Source organism: Diaporthe batatas (genome assembly GCF_019321695.1).
Source record: "Diaporthe batatas strain CRI 302-4 chromosome Unknown Contig00002, whole genome shotgun sequence".
Taxonomy (NCBI): Eukaryota; Fungi; Ascomycota; class Sordariomycetes; order Diaporthales; family Diaporthaceae; genus Diaporthe; species Diaporthe batatas.
The window spans coordinates 2,628,640-2,645,379 of NW_025408549.1; the positions used below are offsets into that span (position 1 = coordinate 2,628,640).

Consider the following 16,740-nt stretch of genomic DNA (forward strand, 5'->3'; position numbering starts at 1 on the left):
TTCCGAGCCTAGTCAAGGGATCATGAAATTTTCCTGGTCCCCGAACTTTTCTGCCGGACGCTGTCTGGGTAGATTAGGCTAATGGGGAAGGCGGTGAGATGGTGCGCCTAGACCCTTGACTTCCGCCTGTGGGGTCCAAGCGGCATCGAGATCACTCCTGGGACTCTGGTGCCTCATTGTGCAGCGTTTGTTCCTGACCACATTATCCTGATTGTCGGTTACCTTCCTAACAAGATGGATCTTCCCAGCGGATTACTGAACGTTCTGAAGAGCGAACACGCAGTCCTTCGCTGTTGAAGTAGAAAGCATTGACAAGGGTATTTATTGGGCGGTCACCGCGGGTCTCGAGAGCAGGTGTTCGAATCATCGGTTGCCCACGCCTGTCCGAGGATTCTCAAGAGCAAGAAGGTCGGGTCGACCAGTCAGAGCAGGCTTGTCTACTGGCTGTGATGGGATCTGAGTGTCTTGCTTGAGTGCTTCGGGGATCAAGATGGCGCACGCTTAGAGATGTATCACGCAAACCTGTTCTTGCAGCACACCACACGCGGATGCCTCTACTATTTGAGCCTAACAGTCAGCCAGTCACCAGTCGATCACGGGCGCTTTTTTCCCTGTAGAGCCTCAGAAGAAGCTTTGGCCCTGGCGGCGGCGAGAAGCTTGATGGTTTCGCCGGGACTGACTCGGGTGGGTTCGCCCCATGTGGAATGGTCAAATGGCGTCAGTCAGAATTTGCGGCCCATTACGAAATCCTCGTTGTACCCCTGAGTCCAAATCGCAGGATTTGCAGCAACTGTCCAGGGCCAGAATCACACTATGGGCTGTATGGCAGAAGATACTCGGCCGGGGGGGACGGGGAATGGGGGCCCCCCAACTCCACATAAATATAATACTAATATAGTGTAGTCTTGAACCATGCGAGATCGGGGCCCTTCAGCCTGTCTTTAATGGGCCAAGGTGTAAGCCGCACAGGAACTGATCGGATCCATCATCAACAATCTTTTGCAGCCCCTTCGGTCACAGGCACCATGGCCATCAACAGCTTCAAGCCCTCGTCAGGCTCTTCAGGGAACAACGACATTGAGAAAGATGCCGTCCACACAGATCCGGGCTTCATGTCCGACACCAAGCCTGATTTAACAGAGCCGCAACTCAACGTCGGCGGCCATGCAAACGTCCAGCGTCAGCTCAAGAGCGTCCATGTCACCATGATTGGTTTCTGCTCGGGCATCGGGACGGGTCTCTTCGTCGGCACGGGTGCCGCTTACGCCAAAGCCGGACCCGCCGGTCTCTTCATCGCGTACTGTCTCGTTGGCTCTGTTCTGTACTGCGTGATGCAGAGCATTGCCGAGCTGGCGACCCTGATCCCCACCGCAGGCAGCTTTCCGCACTGGGCCACTCGGTTCGTCGACCCCAGTGTCGGCTTCAGCTTGGCAATCAGCTATGGATATTGTTACACGGTTGCGGTGGCCTCAGAAGTATCTGCGGCAGCTGTCATCGTGAGCTATTGGACGGACTCGGAAGTTATTATACCGGCAGTGGTCATCACGGTCGGTTTAGTTTTGATCCTGGCCATCAATCTGCTCAGTGTAAAGTTCTACGGACACTCCGAGATCTTCAGTGGCATTATCAAAGTAAACCCAGTCACTTTCAAACATGGGAGTCACCTTGAATGCTAACAACCCGCAACAGGTGTCCTGCTTTCTCGGACTTGTACTTGTCGGTATCGTCATCACTGCGGGTGGCGGCCCCACCGGTGAGCCCATCGGATTCAAGTACTGGCATGACCCAGGCGCTTTTACGGAGTACAATGGTATCACGGGGTCGGTTGGAGGGTTCCTCGGCGTTTTGTCTGCGCTCGTCAACGCCTCGTTCAGCTTCATCGGCGTCGAGACCGTCGTAATCGCCGCAGCCGAGTCCAAGCACCCCCACAGGGACATTCCCAAGGCCGCTAAGCGCATCACATTCCGCATCGGCCTGTTCTACATCTTAGGCGCCCTTCTCATTGGAATGATTGTCGACCCGCGAAACCCAGGCTTGACTAGCGGAGAAGGCAATGCCAAGTCCAGCCCATGGGTGATTGCAATCGAGCAGGCAGGCATCAAAATCTTGCCGAGCATTGTCAACGCGTGTATCCTGGTGTCGGCCTGGTCGGCTGGAAACTCCTACTGCTGGGTCGGCAGCCGTATGATCGTGGCCATGACCACCGATTATCAACTCCCGCAAGCTTTCGGCAAGACTTGGAAGAATGGCGTTCCATGGCTGGCCGTGATAACGGCTTGGCTCTTTGGGCCCCTGGCCTATCTGAGTCTGGGAAGCGGGGGTCCAGCGCAGGCCTTCACCTGGCTGCTCAACCTTTCCACCGTCGCGGGACTTATCGCCTGGTCCACTCTTTCCTTCTGTTACATTCGATTCTACGCCGCCATGAAGGCCCAAGGGGTCTCAAGAGACTCGCTGCCATGGGCTGCCCCCTTCCAGCCCTATGCGGCTTGGATTGGATTCATTGGTTCTGCAATCATCACACTTATTTCTGGGTTCCCGGTCTTTCTCAGGGGGAACTGGTCGACGTCTGATTTTATAGCGAGCTATGTCGGCATTCCGATTTTCTTTGTGCCAATCATGCTTTGGAAGTTGTGGCACAAGACCAAGGTTTGTGAATCTCGGTTGAAACTGTTCTAGCGGTGTGTTGCTGACGACTTCAATCCTACAGTTCCTTCGTGCCAGTGAGATTGATCTCTGGTCTGGTCGCCTTTACGACGAGAAGCATGCCGGAGTTGAGCAGGAGAAGCCACGGGGAATTGCGAGGCGTTTCTGGAACTGGCTCGTCTAGTTACTCCCAGAGCTGACGACTTCAGGTTGGCATCCTAGATTCAACATCTTATCTTATATGATACCCACAATGCGAATACGAAGTAAGATTCATTTAATACCAGGCCTTATTGCGGTTGAAGTAAGCATCCACCTTGGCCCACAACATTTCCACAAGTGCCCGATCAATCACTCGGACTGCGCGGCCGCAAAGACGCGATAGAATTGCTTCCTGCAGTTCCACACCGAGCGCGTATTCACTAAGGCTTCATCCAGAGACCTAGTAGGACTTGGTGTCCTAACTGCACGTAAAGAGAACCCGAAACCATGTTTCTCTGCACGTAAGAAGTAAATGCTACTGCTAGTGCTTATCCCAAACTATCAATATCACAGTCTCACCGCCGCGGCTACCCCGGCGGCCTTAGTCCTTAGTCTTCTCTCCTCGTGCAACAATGGACTCATAATCTTGACCTACCTACCTTCGCTGTGAGACAAACCATTTCTTGCGTTCTCCTTAGGGTCGTCGCTATATACACAACATCCACTTCACTCCTCGGTTGCTCCTTAATTCCACGTCGAGTGGCCTAGGATATTAGATTCGCAACATGTCCACCTCACAGATCGTACTCTTTTCCCAGCCGCGCACAGGATGTCATCTGCTGGAGCGTATCCTCATGTCTAGGCAGACCGGCGCAAAGCTCCTCTCACACCCGATGACAGCCGCAGCGGGAACGATTAACCAATGGCAACAGTCAAAGACCTTTATGGACGGAATACCCCGTGACGTGAGAGTGCTGCACGAGACACAAATGAACGCTGGTTCGGCGGTCTGGGAGCAAGAACTGCAGGATGCAGAGAAGACGGTACAAACCTCTCTGTTGAAAGTCGAGGGTACTCGGTTGGAGCTAATCGATCCTCTTCAGGGCAAGGTCCTCTTTGTACATGACCACCTGTTTTATACAACCTCTCTGGATTACGTGCATGCTTCTGTCGTGTCCCCAGGGTCTAGCACGAAAGAAGGCAGCAACCTGAGTCTCATTCCCGAGAAATTGCTTCTCAATCCAGGCACGGTACCGCTCTTCACTATCCGACACCCAGTCCTCTGTGTGCCGTCCACTATCAAGTCCATACGCGACACCAAAACCGGGGGTGCGAGCATCCCCGCGTACAGCATCGGTACAAACCTCAGCTTTGCCCGCGACCTATACGACTGGTACATGAGCAAGGGAATCGAACCCGTCGTCGTGGACGCAGATGACTACATGACAAGCGAGCACTTCTGCAGGGGACTGGCCAAGAGGCTCGGTCTCGACCCGGAACAGGTTGCCGTAACGTGGGAGCCTACGCCGGAGGAACAGCAGGATCAAATGCATCCAATCCTTCGCGCCATCCAGAAGACACTCATTGACTCCAAGGGCCTGGTCCCGGGCCGCGCAGCGAAGAACATCAACCTGAAGGAGGAAGAGGCACGCTGGGATAACGACTTTTCGCAGGAGGAAGTGGACTTGTGCCACCAACTCATTCAGCGCATGAATCCAGACTACGAATATCTCAAGGAACACAAATTTGTGGTCGAGTAAAGTTATGGCTTCATAATCGGAGACTCACGAGACTCTCTCAGCCTGAGAGGTCATCGCATGAGAGGTTGTCCTATGAGGGGGTCGAACTTATGTGGCATATAAACCTGTCACTTTTACTTTGTCCAGACGGCGATAGATGTTGACGTCCAGAATATATTGACAAAACTTTGGCAGAAAGCCATATCATTCAGCCTGAATTATAAAAGTAGAATGCATAATTTCTACAGAGATACCTAGGCTGGTGGTTATTTATTGACTAGGCAGCCAGCTATGTTGCCCCAAGATGAACAGTCAGTCAGTCTTGAAACATTGCATTCAGTACTGTTATGTTGTCACAAAGGTGTCACGCATGTCCTGGCTACCAAGTATACGCATCAACCTCCAAGTCAAACACAGTCGCAGACTGTTTCCGCCCAGCAGCAATAACAGCGGCTCTGACATCGTCACAAAGTCCGCCAGGACCAGATACAACAATGCCAACTTTCCGCCCTCCACACTCGACCTCGTGTGCCAACAAACCAACAACATCCAGTCTGCTCCCGACGACCACTGTCCTATCGACGACCCTGTCAAAAGCACCGTCCAGTTCATCAACCAAGCACCGTGCCGACTCCTTGACGCTCCAGCAAAGCTTGACGTTGCTGTGATTTGCCGTCCACGGGATGAGGCTCGTAATGCCAATGCCGCCCCCAATAAGCAGGAGACGATCACATTTCAATATGCTCGCCGCCACTTTGATGGAGTACGGCCCGTCGAGAAGCGTAAGCAGGCCATCGTGCGCCTCTAGGTACTTGGTCATGCCAGCCGACTTCTTGACATAAAGCGTCACCCCCGCTGCCGTAGAGCTGCTTCCCAGCCGCGGCGCCGGGGTGGCGCGCACCCGCGCAGCGACTCCTTGTCCCTTCTCCGCATCATGGTTTCCCGGCCCAACCTTTGAATCATCCTCCTCCGAGACAGAGCCGGGCGCAAGACCCCGCGGGCGCAGCAGCGCTGTGGGGACCACCGAGAATGGATGGTTCTCCCAGGGGCGCAGCGGCTGAAGCGTTGGGAAGAAGGCATATACGTGCATGCCCGGGTACGCACCCCAGCGCACACCGGCCACATCTATACGCACGTAGCCGCCTCCCAGGTCCGTCACCGTGGAGCGGCGGGTCCCGTTTCTGAGGACGCGTGCGAGCCGGGCCAGCCGGTCGAACGCCCACACTGCGAACGCGGCGTATAGCCACGTCTCATAGCCCCATGCGAGGTCGGGCATCCATAGTTTTATGTGGTACCAGCCGCCTACCAGGACTAACATGGCAAGGATTATGTGCGAAATCAAGAAGAACTCATCTGCTCGACAGTCATGGTCAGTAGACGGACAGATGTATGCAGCAGGACCGTATTCAACTTTGCGTGTATACAAAGAGAGGCACGAGGTGAAAAACATGACTTACAGTAAAATCGTCGCACATATAACCCGCTGCCAACCGCCAAGATCACGAGCGCCACAGTCGCTACAGCACCCCAGATCCAATACTCTTGCGTCGCCTCAGCGGGGTAATAAAGCGGCAGCGCCAGGAGCGTATGCAACATCGCCAGCAGGGCGAACAGGCGGGCAACCCATCTGTGGAGCAGCAGGAAGGTCGAGTGCGACCAGTTCGTAACCCAGAGCAGGACGTTGTTGCGCGACGAGAAGAGGTACGTCAGCGGCGCCATGACGAAGGCGAAGACGCCTGTGCGGTAGAAGACGTAGGCGAGGACCTCGTCGCGCGGGTCCGGGTACCAGGCGTGCGGCTGCATGGACTTGTAGTCGACTGCGCTGAGGATGAGGACGAGCAGGCTGAATGTGGCGATGTACAGGCTCTGTCCGACGGTGGGGGCGTTGCCGAGGAGGTATGGGAGGGAGCGGACCTGGTAGGTGCCTACCAGGCTGGGGTAGATAACGTAGGGTCGGATTTTGTCCAGAAGACTCGATATGTAGGGCACGTATCCCAGTCCTGTGAGCATTAATGGTGTACCAAATCCCGTTACGAGGATAGCGATCCTGTTGTACCCAGACGCTGTTAATTGCCAGTTTAAATAACGTAGATATAACACTTCAGCTTCGTGCGTGTCTCTTACCCGTAGCTGGATTCCACCGCAGTCTCCCGCTGCACCGCGAACATAGCATTATACTGAGACGCATACGCCTCCGGATTCACAAGCGCCGTGAAGTTAAGAGTCTCAGCATCCGCATCAGGACCAAGCTCCCGCCCCGGGGGCTCAGTCACATTGGCAGCCGCCTGCGAGAAGGTCCACCTCGGCGGGACAGCCGGATCCTCGGTGCTCTGCGCCTCCCAGAAGCCCTCCAGCTCTGAGATAGGCACGCCGCCGGGCTCGGCGGCGCACTTGGTCTGCGCGCAGTAAGCAAGGGTGGTCAGCCAGGAGGTATCATCAGCGCGGCACTGGGGGCTCGTCATGGCGTTGCCGTGCGAGTGCATGCCGCCGTGCATCTCCATCTCGGAGGAGCAGGTCAGCATGTAGCCGGATAGGGCGCGCAGGCATGCGAAGGCGCAGACTGGCTTGTAGGGCCATATTCCGTAGCCGACTAGTTTTGCGAGGGCACTGCCCATCAGAATAGTAAATAGTATAGCTGTGTTCAAGGTCTTCATGGTGGAGGTCGAGTGCAAAGATTGCTATCACGGTCCGGATCGCTCAACATGTCCTTCTCAAGACTTGGAATCTGGGTGGGGTCGATTCCATACTTATCATGGGCACAAAGGGCCTATGAAATGTGTTGTATGTTGAATTCTGTCTTTAGCCGCAATACAACTCGTCTGTACATTTGCAGCGGCAAGCCCAATGGCTCGCGACATAGGGCGATGCAAAAGCCATGTGAGCAAATTAACACTGACTTGAGCAAGTTTCTACCGGCCGAGTAGTACAAGCTGCATGCACATTCTCGATGGAACCAATCGTCTTACACGAAACTCCATTCAAGTGCAGCTTACGGAAAGTCTAGGCACGAATTGCTTCCATAGGCTCATGAGCAGATAAAGAGCCCGAGCGACTTGGTCTTCTTGGCGGGGGCGTATCCAAGGCTATGTCTCCCGCATGTCTTCCACGGCGACGGGAGAACGTGATACACCAAGCTCCTCAACTCTGCGCTAATCACCAGCCACAGCAGGACGAGACTGTTCCATGCCTCTTGCAAAGGGAGAGAGATGTTTCATGTCGGCAGCCGAGAAATATCTAATCAGGAGACCGGATCTGGCTTCAGGCCGTGTATGTCCCCGTTCTGGTCGATCTTGAGCTCCGGGTAGTCCGGCTTTTGCATACACCCGCTCATCCGTCTTGGCCATTCAACCTCTCCGTCAAAGCCCCAACTCGCCTCCTTCCTCTCAGGGCCCGTCCAACCCACCCTGGCAGACTGTATCCGGCGGAGGAGGTCCTTCGTACGGGATTGGCTGACATTGCTGAAGATGGACATGTTAATACCCGCGACTTCGGCCATGGAAGTCAGTGTCATCATGACGTCCTTGTTCAAGCGCGAATCGTCCGCGTTTGGTGGATGCCCATGTCGGATGAGCCATGGCACCGACACGTCAACTCGGAGCTCTTTCAGGTCCGCAAACCGACCTTGCTGTTTAGCCTCGATGAGCCTCCGTAGGCCAACTGTCAATTCTTCATCCTCGTCTCCGTGCGTCAGGTGTAGCATTTCAAGCTGCTCAGGCAGCGAGTCCCTCAGCCGGTCGGGGTCCGTGTCGGAGACAAATCCGAACAGGTATGTGCTGGCAATGCGAAGCCGCCTTAGCTTCGTGAACGGCGCGAGGCTTCCAATTGGGCGTGTGTAGTTGTTAGCACCCCACTCGTCGAATTCGTCTATCAAGTGTTAGTCACCTTCTGCGGAACCTAGATCGCTGCGTCCCAAAGCATCAAAGACGGGGGTTCGAAAACGGGACGCAAGGGTGCTTACAATCGTGTGGATAATCAATCCAAGCCTGCTCCAGGCTGTGCTTCTGTTGTTCTAGGGCCTCCCTCACCGATCTGTAGCTGATGAGGAAGATGGGTTCCGCTTCCGAGGTTATCTCACCAATATCATAGATGAACGTCTTCAGTGCCTTGGGGGCTGCGAGGATACGCCGCATCTCAAAGGGCGAGATCCTGCATTGGCGCAACTCGAGATGTGTAATGTCCAGGCTGAGGGGTTGCAATTCAGTAGCCGGTCTCAGGGTCTCCCTGTTGCGCATCGCAATTACACGGTGTAGGTAGAGCGATTCAAGCCCAGGCAGCGTGAAGAGGCCGCGCCAGAGCTCGAGGTGCTTTTCCGGCCTCGAGGAGCCAAAACAGGCTTTGGTGACATTGGCCAACATGCTCGAGCCGAGGGGAGATCGGATGAAGTAGTGCACGAATCGCAAGCACGAAGTATCCAGTAGCTCCAAGTCAATGCTCGCCAGCCGAGGGAGGCTGCGGATAAGTATGGCCAGGATCAGAGCCTCGCGGAAGGACCTTGAGGAGCGAGCGAGCCTCAGAGCGGCGTCGACGGTGGTCGGTATCTCGGTCTCCGAGTTGCAGCCATCGTCCTCGTCCTCGCTGCCGTCGGTCGTGTTCCACTCGCTATAGTCGGAGTCTGATCCTACCTCGAGGAACTCATCCTCAAATTCCGACTCAATCTCAAACACCTGCTCATCGGCCTCGGATGGGCCGGCTTCGCCACCGTGGTCCACATCGCTGGGGGCGGGATCGACGGAGATAAGGCCGACCTGCTGAGAAAGCTGCCTTGCAACGTCTTCGATCTCGGGCGAGAAGTGACCGCTGGGCGTGTGGGAGGTTCGGAGAGAGCTCGTGCTGTTCTCGTGTATTCCCAGGTGCCGCACGCTCTTGGCAAGCTCGGGTTGCCTCACGAGAAGTGCCGTGATGATTTCGAGGTGGCACAGCTCGTCCTTCCATGGCGTGCGCGAGAGCTCGATTGAGCGGTACAAGTGGGGCAGTGCCACGCTGCACATCTGGTGCGAACATCGCACGAGCTTCGCGAGGGTTGACTGGCTGGAGATGAACTCGCAGATGCGAGCCAGCAGCTCTGGCGGCAGGTCGGAGATGGATGCCATGATGGCTTGCAGGCAGGCCCTCCTGTCTCTCCGCCTGCTTGCTTTAACAGAGGGAATATGGGTCCGTCTTGAGGGATTCAGAGGTCTTGCGGCGAAGCCAACTTTTCACACCCGCGTGATCGATTTCCTGGCTGGCTTTTGACGGGTTGGCGGGAGTCGTGAAAAATCTGGGTCGCTGAATGCTGCTGCTTCCAGGCTCATCATCGCCACAGCAATGCATGAATTGACGCAAATCGCGCTAAATCATCCTGTTGAGCAGGCGGTCGACTTGAGGGTTAAACCCTTGACCGCACCACCTGGGCACCCCTGAGCTGGGTTGAGTGCTTGTACGTCAAATCACCCATCGGCGCAATATGAATACAAGACAGACCGGGTGAAGGCCGATCGGTCGAACCTACCTAACTGGTTTTGCTTCTATTCCGCTTCCTTACGAGGGCATACATGGTGCCTTCACAGGCTGGTAAACGCTCAAGGCCCAGAGAGACCTACATCCTGCCAGTCACCAGTCCGAGAACGACACAGCCCAACACGCCGGGCCGGAATCTGGCGCAAGTCCCGGCGAATTCTAGTCAGGGAGCACAACCTGTGCATCTTGCAATCTCATTTGCTGTCGGGCTGGATTCGTTGACTCGCGTCGGGTCTGGCGGTTCTTGAGGTCGTCCAAGACAGCATAGATTGGTACTAGTACTAGCATTTAAAAAAGCGTTTCTTGGCGTTCCCTGGGCAACTTCTGCTGAGAAATCTGCTAAGGAGGATGGTAACGCCCTCAGCAAGACGGTCGGTCGGTGCTTGAAATTATACGAGGGCGGCAGCTTGACAAAAGCGGTTTGGTTGGTATGATCACATCATGCCGTTCAATCTTTCACTGCTCCCAGGTGCCTGAAACCACAGTTGCGCAAGATCTAGATGGCCATCAGTGACACATGGGAAATCCTAAGCCAGTTTCACAAAACAAGGTCTGATATTGAGACTACAAGCTCTATCTATACATTGAGAACATCATATAATCTAACAGTAAGTAAATGTATGTCTCCTAGCCTTGGCTGGTGCTGGTACATGGGACTGGAACCAGCACTCGTGCAACGGCCGACAATCTTTCATCTGGACTAGGGCGCAGGTCCTTCCGATAATGAAATCGTACTTCCGATAATCAACAACGGGGGATCAGGTCCGCTGCCTTCGGCTGCCGCACACGCCCAATTCTCCATGCTCAATGGCTTGGAGGTAAGTTTGAAGGACAAAGGAAATGTGTTTTTTTTGTGTTTTTTTTTTATTTTGTGGCGGAGGTGGGAGGATCACCAAGGGACCGAGAGGGTGTTGGTGTGCTGAGGAAAACCGTACCAGCAATAAGGGCAGAGAAGGAATGGCGGAGATGGGAGGATCACCAAGGGACCGAGAGGGTGTTGGTGTGCTGAGGAAAACCGTACCAGCAATAAGGGCAGAGAAGGAAGGGCGAAGATGGGAGGACTCACCAAGGGACCGAGAGGGTGTTGGTGTGCTGAGGAAAACCGTACCAGCAAGGGGCAGAGAAGGGGGAAATTAGCAGCTCGTAAAAGCAAAAATGACAAATATGCACCCAATCGGTCCCACAGACCAAATGCAAGTATGTCATCCACCTGATGTGCCCGTCGGGCCAAGTCCTGTTCCCCATAGTCAGATCCAATGCTCGGGCGAGCAGAATTGGGGTCAGATTATCTGCTCACCTTGTGATTTGGAAGTGTCCTACTTCCTCTTCAGAGGCGCAATCTTGCGGTCGTTGCCCGTGTACTTGGGCACCGACTTCTTCTCCTTCTCTATCTCCAGCTCCTCGACAGCCAACTGTGCCTCGAGATCCTCAAAGGTGAGGTCCTCGAACGAGTCGGCTTCTGGCTCAGGCTTGGGCTCATGCTTGGGCTCGGGCTTCGGCGAAGGCTTCGGCGCGAGGGTTGGCGTGGGCTTGGGCGTGGGCTGGGGCTGGGGCTGAGACTTGGGCTGCGGCTTGTCGGTCTTGGTCTCGTTCTCTTCCGCCTCAAGCTGGTCAAAGATGGCGGCGAGCTTGGGATCGACCGGGCCCATCTTTGACAGCTTTGGGGTCTCCTTCTTTGCTTCGCTGGCTTGCGCCGGCTTGGAGGGTTGACTGGAGGAAGACCGGGTGGTAGACTGGGGGAGAGGCTTGGAGTTCGAGGCCGTGGGAATCGGCTTCTTCTTCTCAGCTGTTGGCGGGAGGGCGGTTGCCTTCGCCGGTGGGGCTTGTCCAGAAGATGAAGAGGCAGTCGATTGGGAGCCGGTACTCTGAGAAAGAGCCTTGCGAGCAGACGCGAAGAGAGGTAGTGGTCGGCGAGCTGCTGGCCGAGAAGGCTGGCCAGCAGGACGCTGTGGCGTCGCGGGAGTCGCACTCATAGGAGGCTCAGAGGTTGCCGAAGTCGAGGGCCGAGAGGGAGCGCGGGCGACCTTCTTCTCTGTCTTGACAGTGGCAGCTGGCGCCGGCACCGAAGAGGATTGACCAGAGAAGGAAGAAGGAGTCGCCTGAGATGAAGCGAATGACGAAGTTGACGGTGGCTTGGCTTGGTGAATTTTCCGAGACCGTGGAGGGAAAGGCTGAGAGATCGGAGCCTTCTCCTGGTTGTCGTTCAAGCTCGACCGTGCCATCATCTCAACCAGAGATGAGATGTCGACAGGGGGAGGTTGAATCTTGAGGTTGGAAAATTGCATCGTCAGTTCACTGACCTCGCGCAGGATGCCGGGAGAGGTGCTTGTCGTCGATGGTGATGTAGGTGAAGCAACCCGAGAGGGCTGATCCAACTCCATAGGATCGAATGGGAGCCGAGGGGTGTGAGGACTAGGGGGCACGTCGCTCATCACCATCTCAACTGATGGGGCATCTTGAAGAGGGGCAGAAGGCATGGGAAGAGGTGCTATTGGCTTGAAAGGTTGAAGGTATCGCGAAAAGGCGGCGAGTGGTGCAGAACCGCAGCGAAAGCCATCAAGCTTCAACTTGGCAGCCAAGGAAGTAGGAGCAGGCTTAGGCGGAGAGAGGTATGTCGTGACATAAGTCTCGACTTCCATCTATTGGCATTGTTAGTCTATGTTGACACCGCGCACAATCACCGGCTTGGAAAGAACAAGACAAAGTATCGACGATACTGAGTATTCTGTGCCTCAGAAGGTGGGCAGTGGACCAAAGGGGATTGCTTACCTGAGCCTCAGCAGGCTGGACTTCCCCAACTGGAGAGAACACTTCCGTCTTCTTGATCTTCTCGGGGGTGGAAAAGGACTTGGGCACGGGGGCGGAGACAGGCGAAGCGGAAGTATCGTCGGCGACTGGTAGAGGGCTAACACGAGAGCCACCTTTCAGCAGATTGGGCACAGAATACTATCCTGGGCACCAAGTCCACTTCGGGGAGTTCTTGTGGCCCGACAATGTCGGGGCTTTTGTCGACCGATCGATAGCACGACAACGAGAACGTCCGGCGGTGACAGACGAACCCTTTCTCAGTGCCTTCCTTATCGCCTTGTCACTAGAGGTGGACCTATACTGCGAGCTTGTCAAGTGTGAGTAGGTCTGTGGGGAAGTGCTCGTCGGGAATACACCAGTAGACGAAGCACGAGCGCTGGGCCGCTTCATGTTGTGAGAGGGGACAGGGCAAGCAGAAGGGGACGAAACGACCAGGGATGTGGACGCGATGGAACGAGGCTGGGAAAAGGGAAACAGGGCAGAAAAGACAGACGAGGCAGTGCGAGAAATGGCAGATGGGCTGTGACGGGGCTGAGGGGGAGTAAGGAAAATGGGATGCTCATCATCAGTGCTATCCCAGCTACCAGGCATAGTCCGCTGTCGCGGCATATACGTGGCGTCGACGTCCAACAAGGTCGAGGTCGCCCATACCAGACCTCCGAGAAAGAGGAAGGGCAGCGAGGCGCCGACGACGGAGGCGAAAGAGGAGAATGAAGACATTGTGACAAGATGCTTCGTGATAATGACCAAGAAAGTCAAGTGAGGGTAAGAGAGGGTAAGCTCGAGAGCAGTGGGTACGATGCAGTGATGAGAGAGAGTCTAATCGATGAGCGCGATGCAGATCTCGTTGACTTCTCGTGACAGTGCAGCGTGGTGGAGGAAGGAAGGAAGGTTTGGAATTGGGATGGGCTGCAGCTGAGTTGATAAACAACAAGCCAGCCAGGTCTGATCACGTGGGTCCCTGAGCTCCACGGCAACGGAGCTCCCCTACAGTTACAGAGGCCTTCTAGCTAGAGGTTCGCTGCAGCTGGAGCTGGGCTGGAGCTGCTTGCGCCCCTGCGTAGCTACATGGACACATACACTGCTGGCGGTTCACCCAGCAACCAGGGAGCTCAGCTGTAGCAGCAGTTGCAACGATTGCAGAGAAGATAGAAGTTGGCAGGCGCCTCAGGCACTGCAGCTGTGATTTACTGGGTGAATGAATTGGTCCTTTGACTTGAGGACGACCAGCATCTACACGTTAGACTGAGGGTCCCTCCTGACTGCCCTCCCACGTTGTGAAGACGGGAGTACTGAAGAGACAAGACTCATCCTAGAGTTGATAATTATTAGCACATGGGGAGAAGCAACTCAGTCTTCATTTGTATGTTGCCCCAGTGAAGCGCCTGAGGCGCGGCTGGGAGGTCCGCCTTTGCTCAAGATCCCCCTCTCTGAGGCGTCGATGGCCTGACACCTTGGGTATCTCCATTGCAAGATCGCATGGCCAAGGCACGGTACACAGTTCCATCACCGTCCATACGTAAACTGTCTTCACCTAGGACTACCCCTCTTGAGTCACAAGCTTGGAGCCCTGGAGTGTGTTCAATTTGAGACGGATCAAGACCCTGTGAATGAGTAAGTAACGACGAGTAGAAGACAGTCTTTGGCCTTATTGCTGTACCACTTCCCCATACAGAATCAGCTGTTTTGCTCATCCAAGCTTAGCATGAAGCGCTCGACCAGAACTGCTGGAGTCTCATAGCAAAGTCAGCAATGATTCGCAGTTGCAAGCAAGATAGTGTTAAAGAAAGTAGTGATTTATTATGACCCTGACATTGGGATCAAACCTATGATCTACCAAATTCAATCCCAACGCCTCTAAATGAATGTACAGTGCACAGGACGTTTGTGCTATCCGCGCGCACCAAACCGGGCCATGTCCCTCGTTGCCATCAGCTAGATACAGTCCCCCTTTTCTCCCGCTCTTCCCAGTCACGATTCGCATTCGGATGGATATCTCATTACAGAGAGCCAATCTCAAGATTTATACCCGATCCTCTTCTCCAACAACTTAGGCGGCAAAGCTGCGAGCCATGCGGCGGGCGGTGGCAGCACCAGCCGCGGGGGCGGGGGCTGCAGCAGCGGCGCCAGGCATGACCATCTGGACGGGGATGCAGCCACCGAAGGGGCCGGCGTTGCTGGGGTTGACGAGCTTGACGAGGCAGGTGTTGGCCTGGCCAGCGATGTTGCCGGTGCAGGTGGCGCCAGCGGGCATGTTGACCTTGAAGGGGTAGTCCTCGTTGATGTTGGTGGCACGCTTCATGATGCCGACGGCCTGCAGGGCGCGGGCCCAGGCGCGCTTCTCGGACTTCTGGATCTTGCCCTTGGTGCCGGGAACCTGGGTCTCGACCTCCATCTGCGTCCAGCTCTGGCCGGTGCCGTCGGTGTTGAGCATGGCCTTGTAGGGGCCGGCGCCGTCGGAGGTGACGATGTGCAGGGTGCCGGAGACGGAGCCACCGGGGGTGACCTGGGCGAGGGTGTTGCCGGAGAGGGCCATGGCGGCCTGGGTGCCGGCCTCAATGTCGTTGTCTCCTTGCTGTAAGTGGTGTTAGTATGTTTGGGTTGGGATGAGCCAGAAAGAGGAGGCACTCACGCCGTTGGTTCGTCCACAAGAGTCAGCCTGGTCACCCTTGAAGACGGTGGTATCAGGCTCGGTGACCTTGTTCTTGCCAGGGCCGGGGATCACACCACCCTGGATACCCAGAGCAGTGGAGTTGCCACCGGCATCACCAGTCGCGACTGCGATCTTGCCATGGGCGGCGACCAGAGGGGAGGCGGCGAGGGCGATGAGGAAGATCTTGGAGAACATTTTGGCTGATGTTGGGATGGTGGTGAACTGGTGGGAGATGATGAGGATAAGATAATTAATCTGAGATTATTGAATGGAGTTACGAATCAATCGTAAGCTGTTCTGCAAACCTGGCAGGGAAGTGAAGAGAAAAGAGCTGAAGACTGAAGACTGATGCTGATGCTGCTGATGATGGAGAGAAGGGAATTGATGATGGATAGCGGAGGAGTAGTGCCATCTTTATAGTTTCTGTTCGTCGGCCTGATGAGGTCTTGTTCTGTGAGGCTTGGGGCATCTGAAGACTAGACGGCGCATGAAACCTCATTCGCCCTCGCCTCATCGCATCGGCCATCCTCCTGACTGCCTGGGTACGGGAGGCCACGCCGACACATCCAAAGATCAGTTTCCCCGCCTCATGACCATGTGCGCAATCTAGTCCAAACGGGTTTGACGATAGTGGGACGTGCCATCTGCTCAGGAAATGTGCACGAGAATCAGATGAAGCCGGCAGGTGGTTGGACAAGGCAGTCGTACGAGCCGTCGACCCGAGCCTTACGCGCCCAACTGCCAGTCAGCCAGTCTGGCAGGTCGTGATACATGGCACAGCCGTGTGGGGCGCGCAGGGGACGAGGGAGGTCGTCACTGCACATGTGCAGATCCGGATGCGGCTCATGTGGTGGGGCGTGAAACGTGTGCTGATCATCCGGGAGGAGGTAAGGTGCAGCCGATGGGGCGCTCTTGTCGTCCCTGGGCATCCCAATCCGATCTTGGAGACAGCTCTGGGCGATTTCTGGGCAAGGCGACGTTAGGATGAGGCTGAAGGAGGAAAGAAAGGGCGGTTCTACGGCGTCTCATCAGAGGGTCAAACGCCCAGGGGTGCGTGGCTGGCCCCGTCTGTGCGGCTGGGGGCACCCTTGGGCACCTTAGCAGCTGCTTAGATCTCCCGCACCACCGTCATGCAGCAACCAGGCACCGCGCAGCCCGATTGGTCCAGCACCCAGTTCATGGACCATGCTACTCCACCTCACTTTGCAGTATTCGCAAGTAAGCTTGTTCTGTGCCGCATGTTTCGTTTATCGGGCGAAACCTAAGATTCCCCTACCCAGTGTTTGGCCTGGTCCTTCCGCATTCCCATTGCGGCATCGCCACAAGAGTTGAGTGCGAAGGCAGTCGATGCGTGAGAGCAGAAAGCGAAGACCACGCGAGGTGGGCGCCAGGAGGACAAAAGTGGCATGGCCAACAACC

The 16,740-nt window shown here is 55.5% G+C and overlaps 6 protein-coding genes across 6 annotated transcripts; 2 read left to right on the top strand and 4 right to left on the bottom strand.

Annotated features, from left to right (window-relative positions):
* Positions 1–171: 171 nt before the first annotated feature.
* Positions 172–2,872, top strand: KVR01_001536 (uncharacterized protein). The gene is made up of 3 exons (XM_044786165.1): positions 172–1,631; positions 1,690–2,646; positions 2,708–2,872. The coding sequence occupies exons 1-3, from the start codon at positions 945–947 to the stop codon at positions 2,825–2,827; spliced, it is 1,764 nt and encodes a 587-aa protein (XP_044649491.1). The 5' UTR covers positions 172–944; the 3' UTR covers positions 2,828–2,872.
* A 421-nt stretch (positions 2,873–3,293) lies between these two features.
* KVR01_001772 (uncharacterized protein) lies at positions 3,294–4,692 on the top strand. The gene is made up of 2 exons (XM_044790068.1): positions 3,294–3,668; positions 3,729–4,692. The coding sequence occupies exons 1-2, from the start codon at positions 3,411–3,413 to the stop codon at positions 4,383–4,385; spliced, it is 915 nt and encodes a 304-aa protein (XP_044649727.1). The 5' UTR covers positions 3,294–3,410; the 3' UTR covers positions 4,386–4,692.
* A 51-nt stretch (positions 4,693–4,743) lies between these two features.
* On the bottom strand, positions 4,744–7,018 carry KVR01_001715 (uncharacterized protein; the record flags this gene model as incomplete). Its single annotated transcript, XM_044782253.1, has 3 exons — positions 4,744–5,717; positions 5,822–6,411; positions 6,489–7,018. 3 exons carry the CDS (start codon positions 7,016–7,018, stop codon positions 4,744–4,746), a joined length of 2,094 nt encoding a protein of 697 aa, XP_044649670.1.
* A 412-nt stretch (positions 7,019–7,430) lies between these two features.
* On the bottom strand, positions 7,431–9,622 carry KVR01_001444 (uncharacterized protein). Its single transcript, XM_044788812.1, has 2 exons — positions 8,323–9,622; positions 7,431–8,228 (listed from the first exon to the last, which is right to left on the bottom strand). Exons 1-2 carry the CDS (start codon positions 9,452–9,454, stop codon positions 7,603–7,605), a joined length of 1,758 nt encoding a protein of 585 aa, XP_044649399.1. The 5' UTR covers positions 9,455–9,622; the 3' UTR covers positions 7,431–7,602.
* Positions 9,623–10,778: 1,156 nt separating this feature from the next.
* KVR01_001460 (uncharacterized protein) lies at positions 10,779–13,388 on the bottom strand (the record flags this gene model as incomplete). Its single annotated transcript, XM_044787169.1, has 6 exons — positions 10,779–11,094; positions 11,158–11,632; positions 11,663–11,737; positions 11,773–12,499; positions 12,630–12,765; positions 12,820–13,388. 5 exons carry the CDS (start codon positions 13,386–13,388, stop codon positions 11,472–11,474), a joined length of 1,668 nt encoding a protein of 555 aa, XP_044649415.1. The 3' UTR covers positions 10,779–11,094; positions 11,158–11,471.
* A 1,060-nt stretch (positions 13,389–14,448) lies between these two features.
* Positions 14,449–16,317, bottom strand: KVR01_001229 (uncharacterized protein). Its single transcript, XM_044785718.1, has 2 exons — positions 15,301–16,317; positions 14,449–15,243 (listed from the first exon to the last, which is right to left on the bottom strand). The coding sequence occupies exons 1-2, from the start codon at positions 15,514–15,516 to the stop codon at positions 14,719–14,721; spliced, it is 741 nt and encodes a 246-aa protein (XP_044649184.1). The 5' UTR covers positions 15,517–16,317; the 3' UTR covers positions 14,449–14,718.
* Between the last annotated feature and the right edge of the window lie 423 nt (positions 16,318–16,740).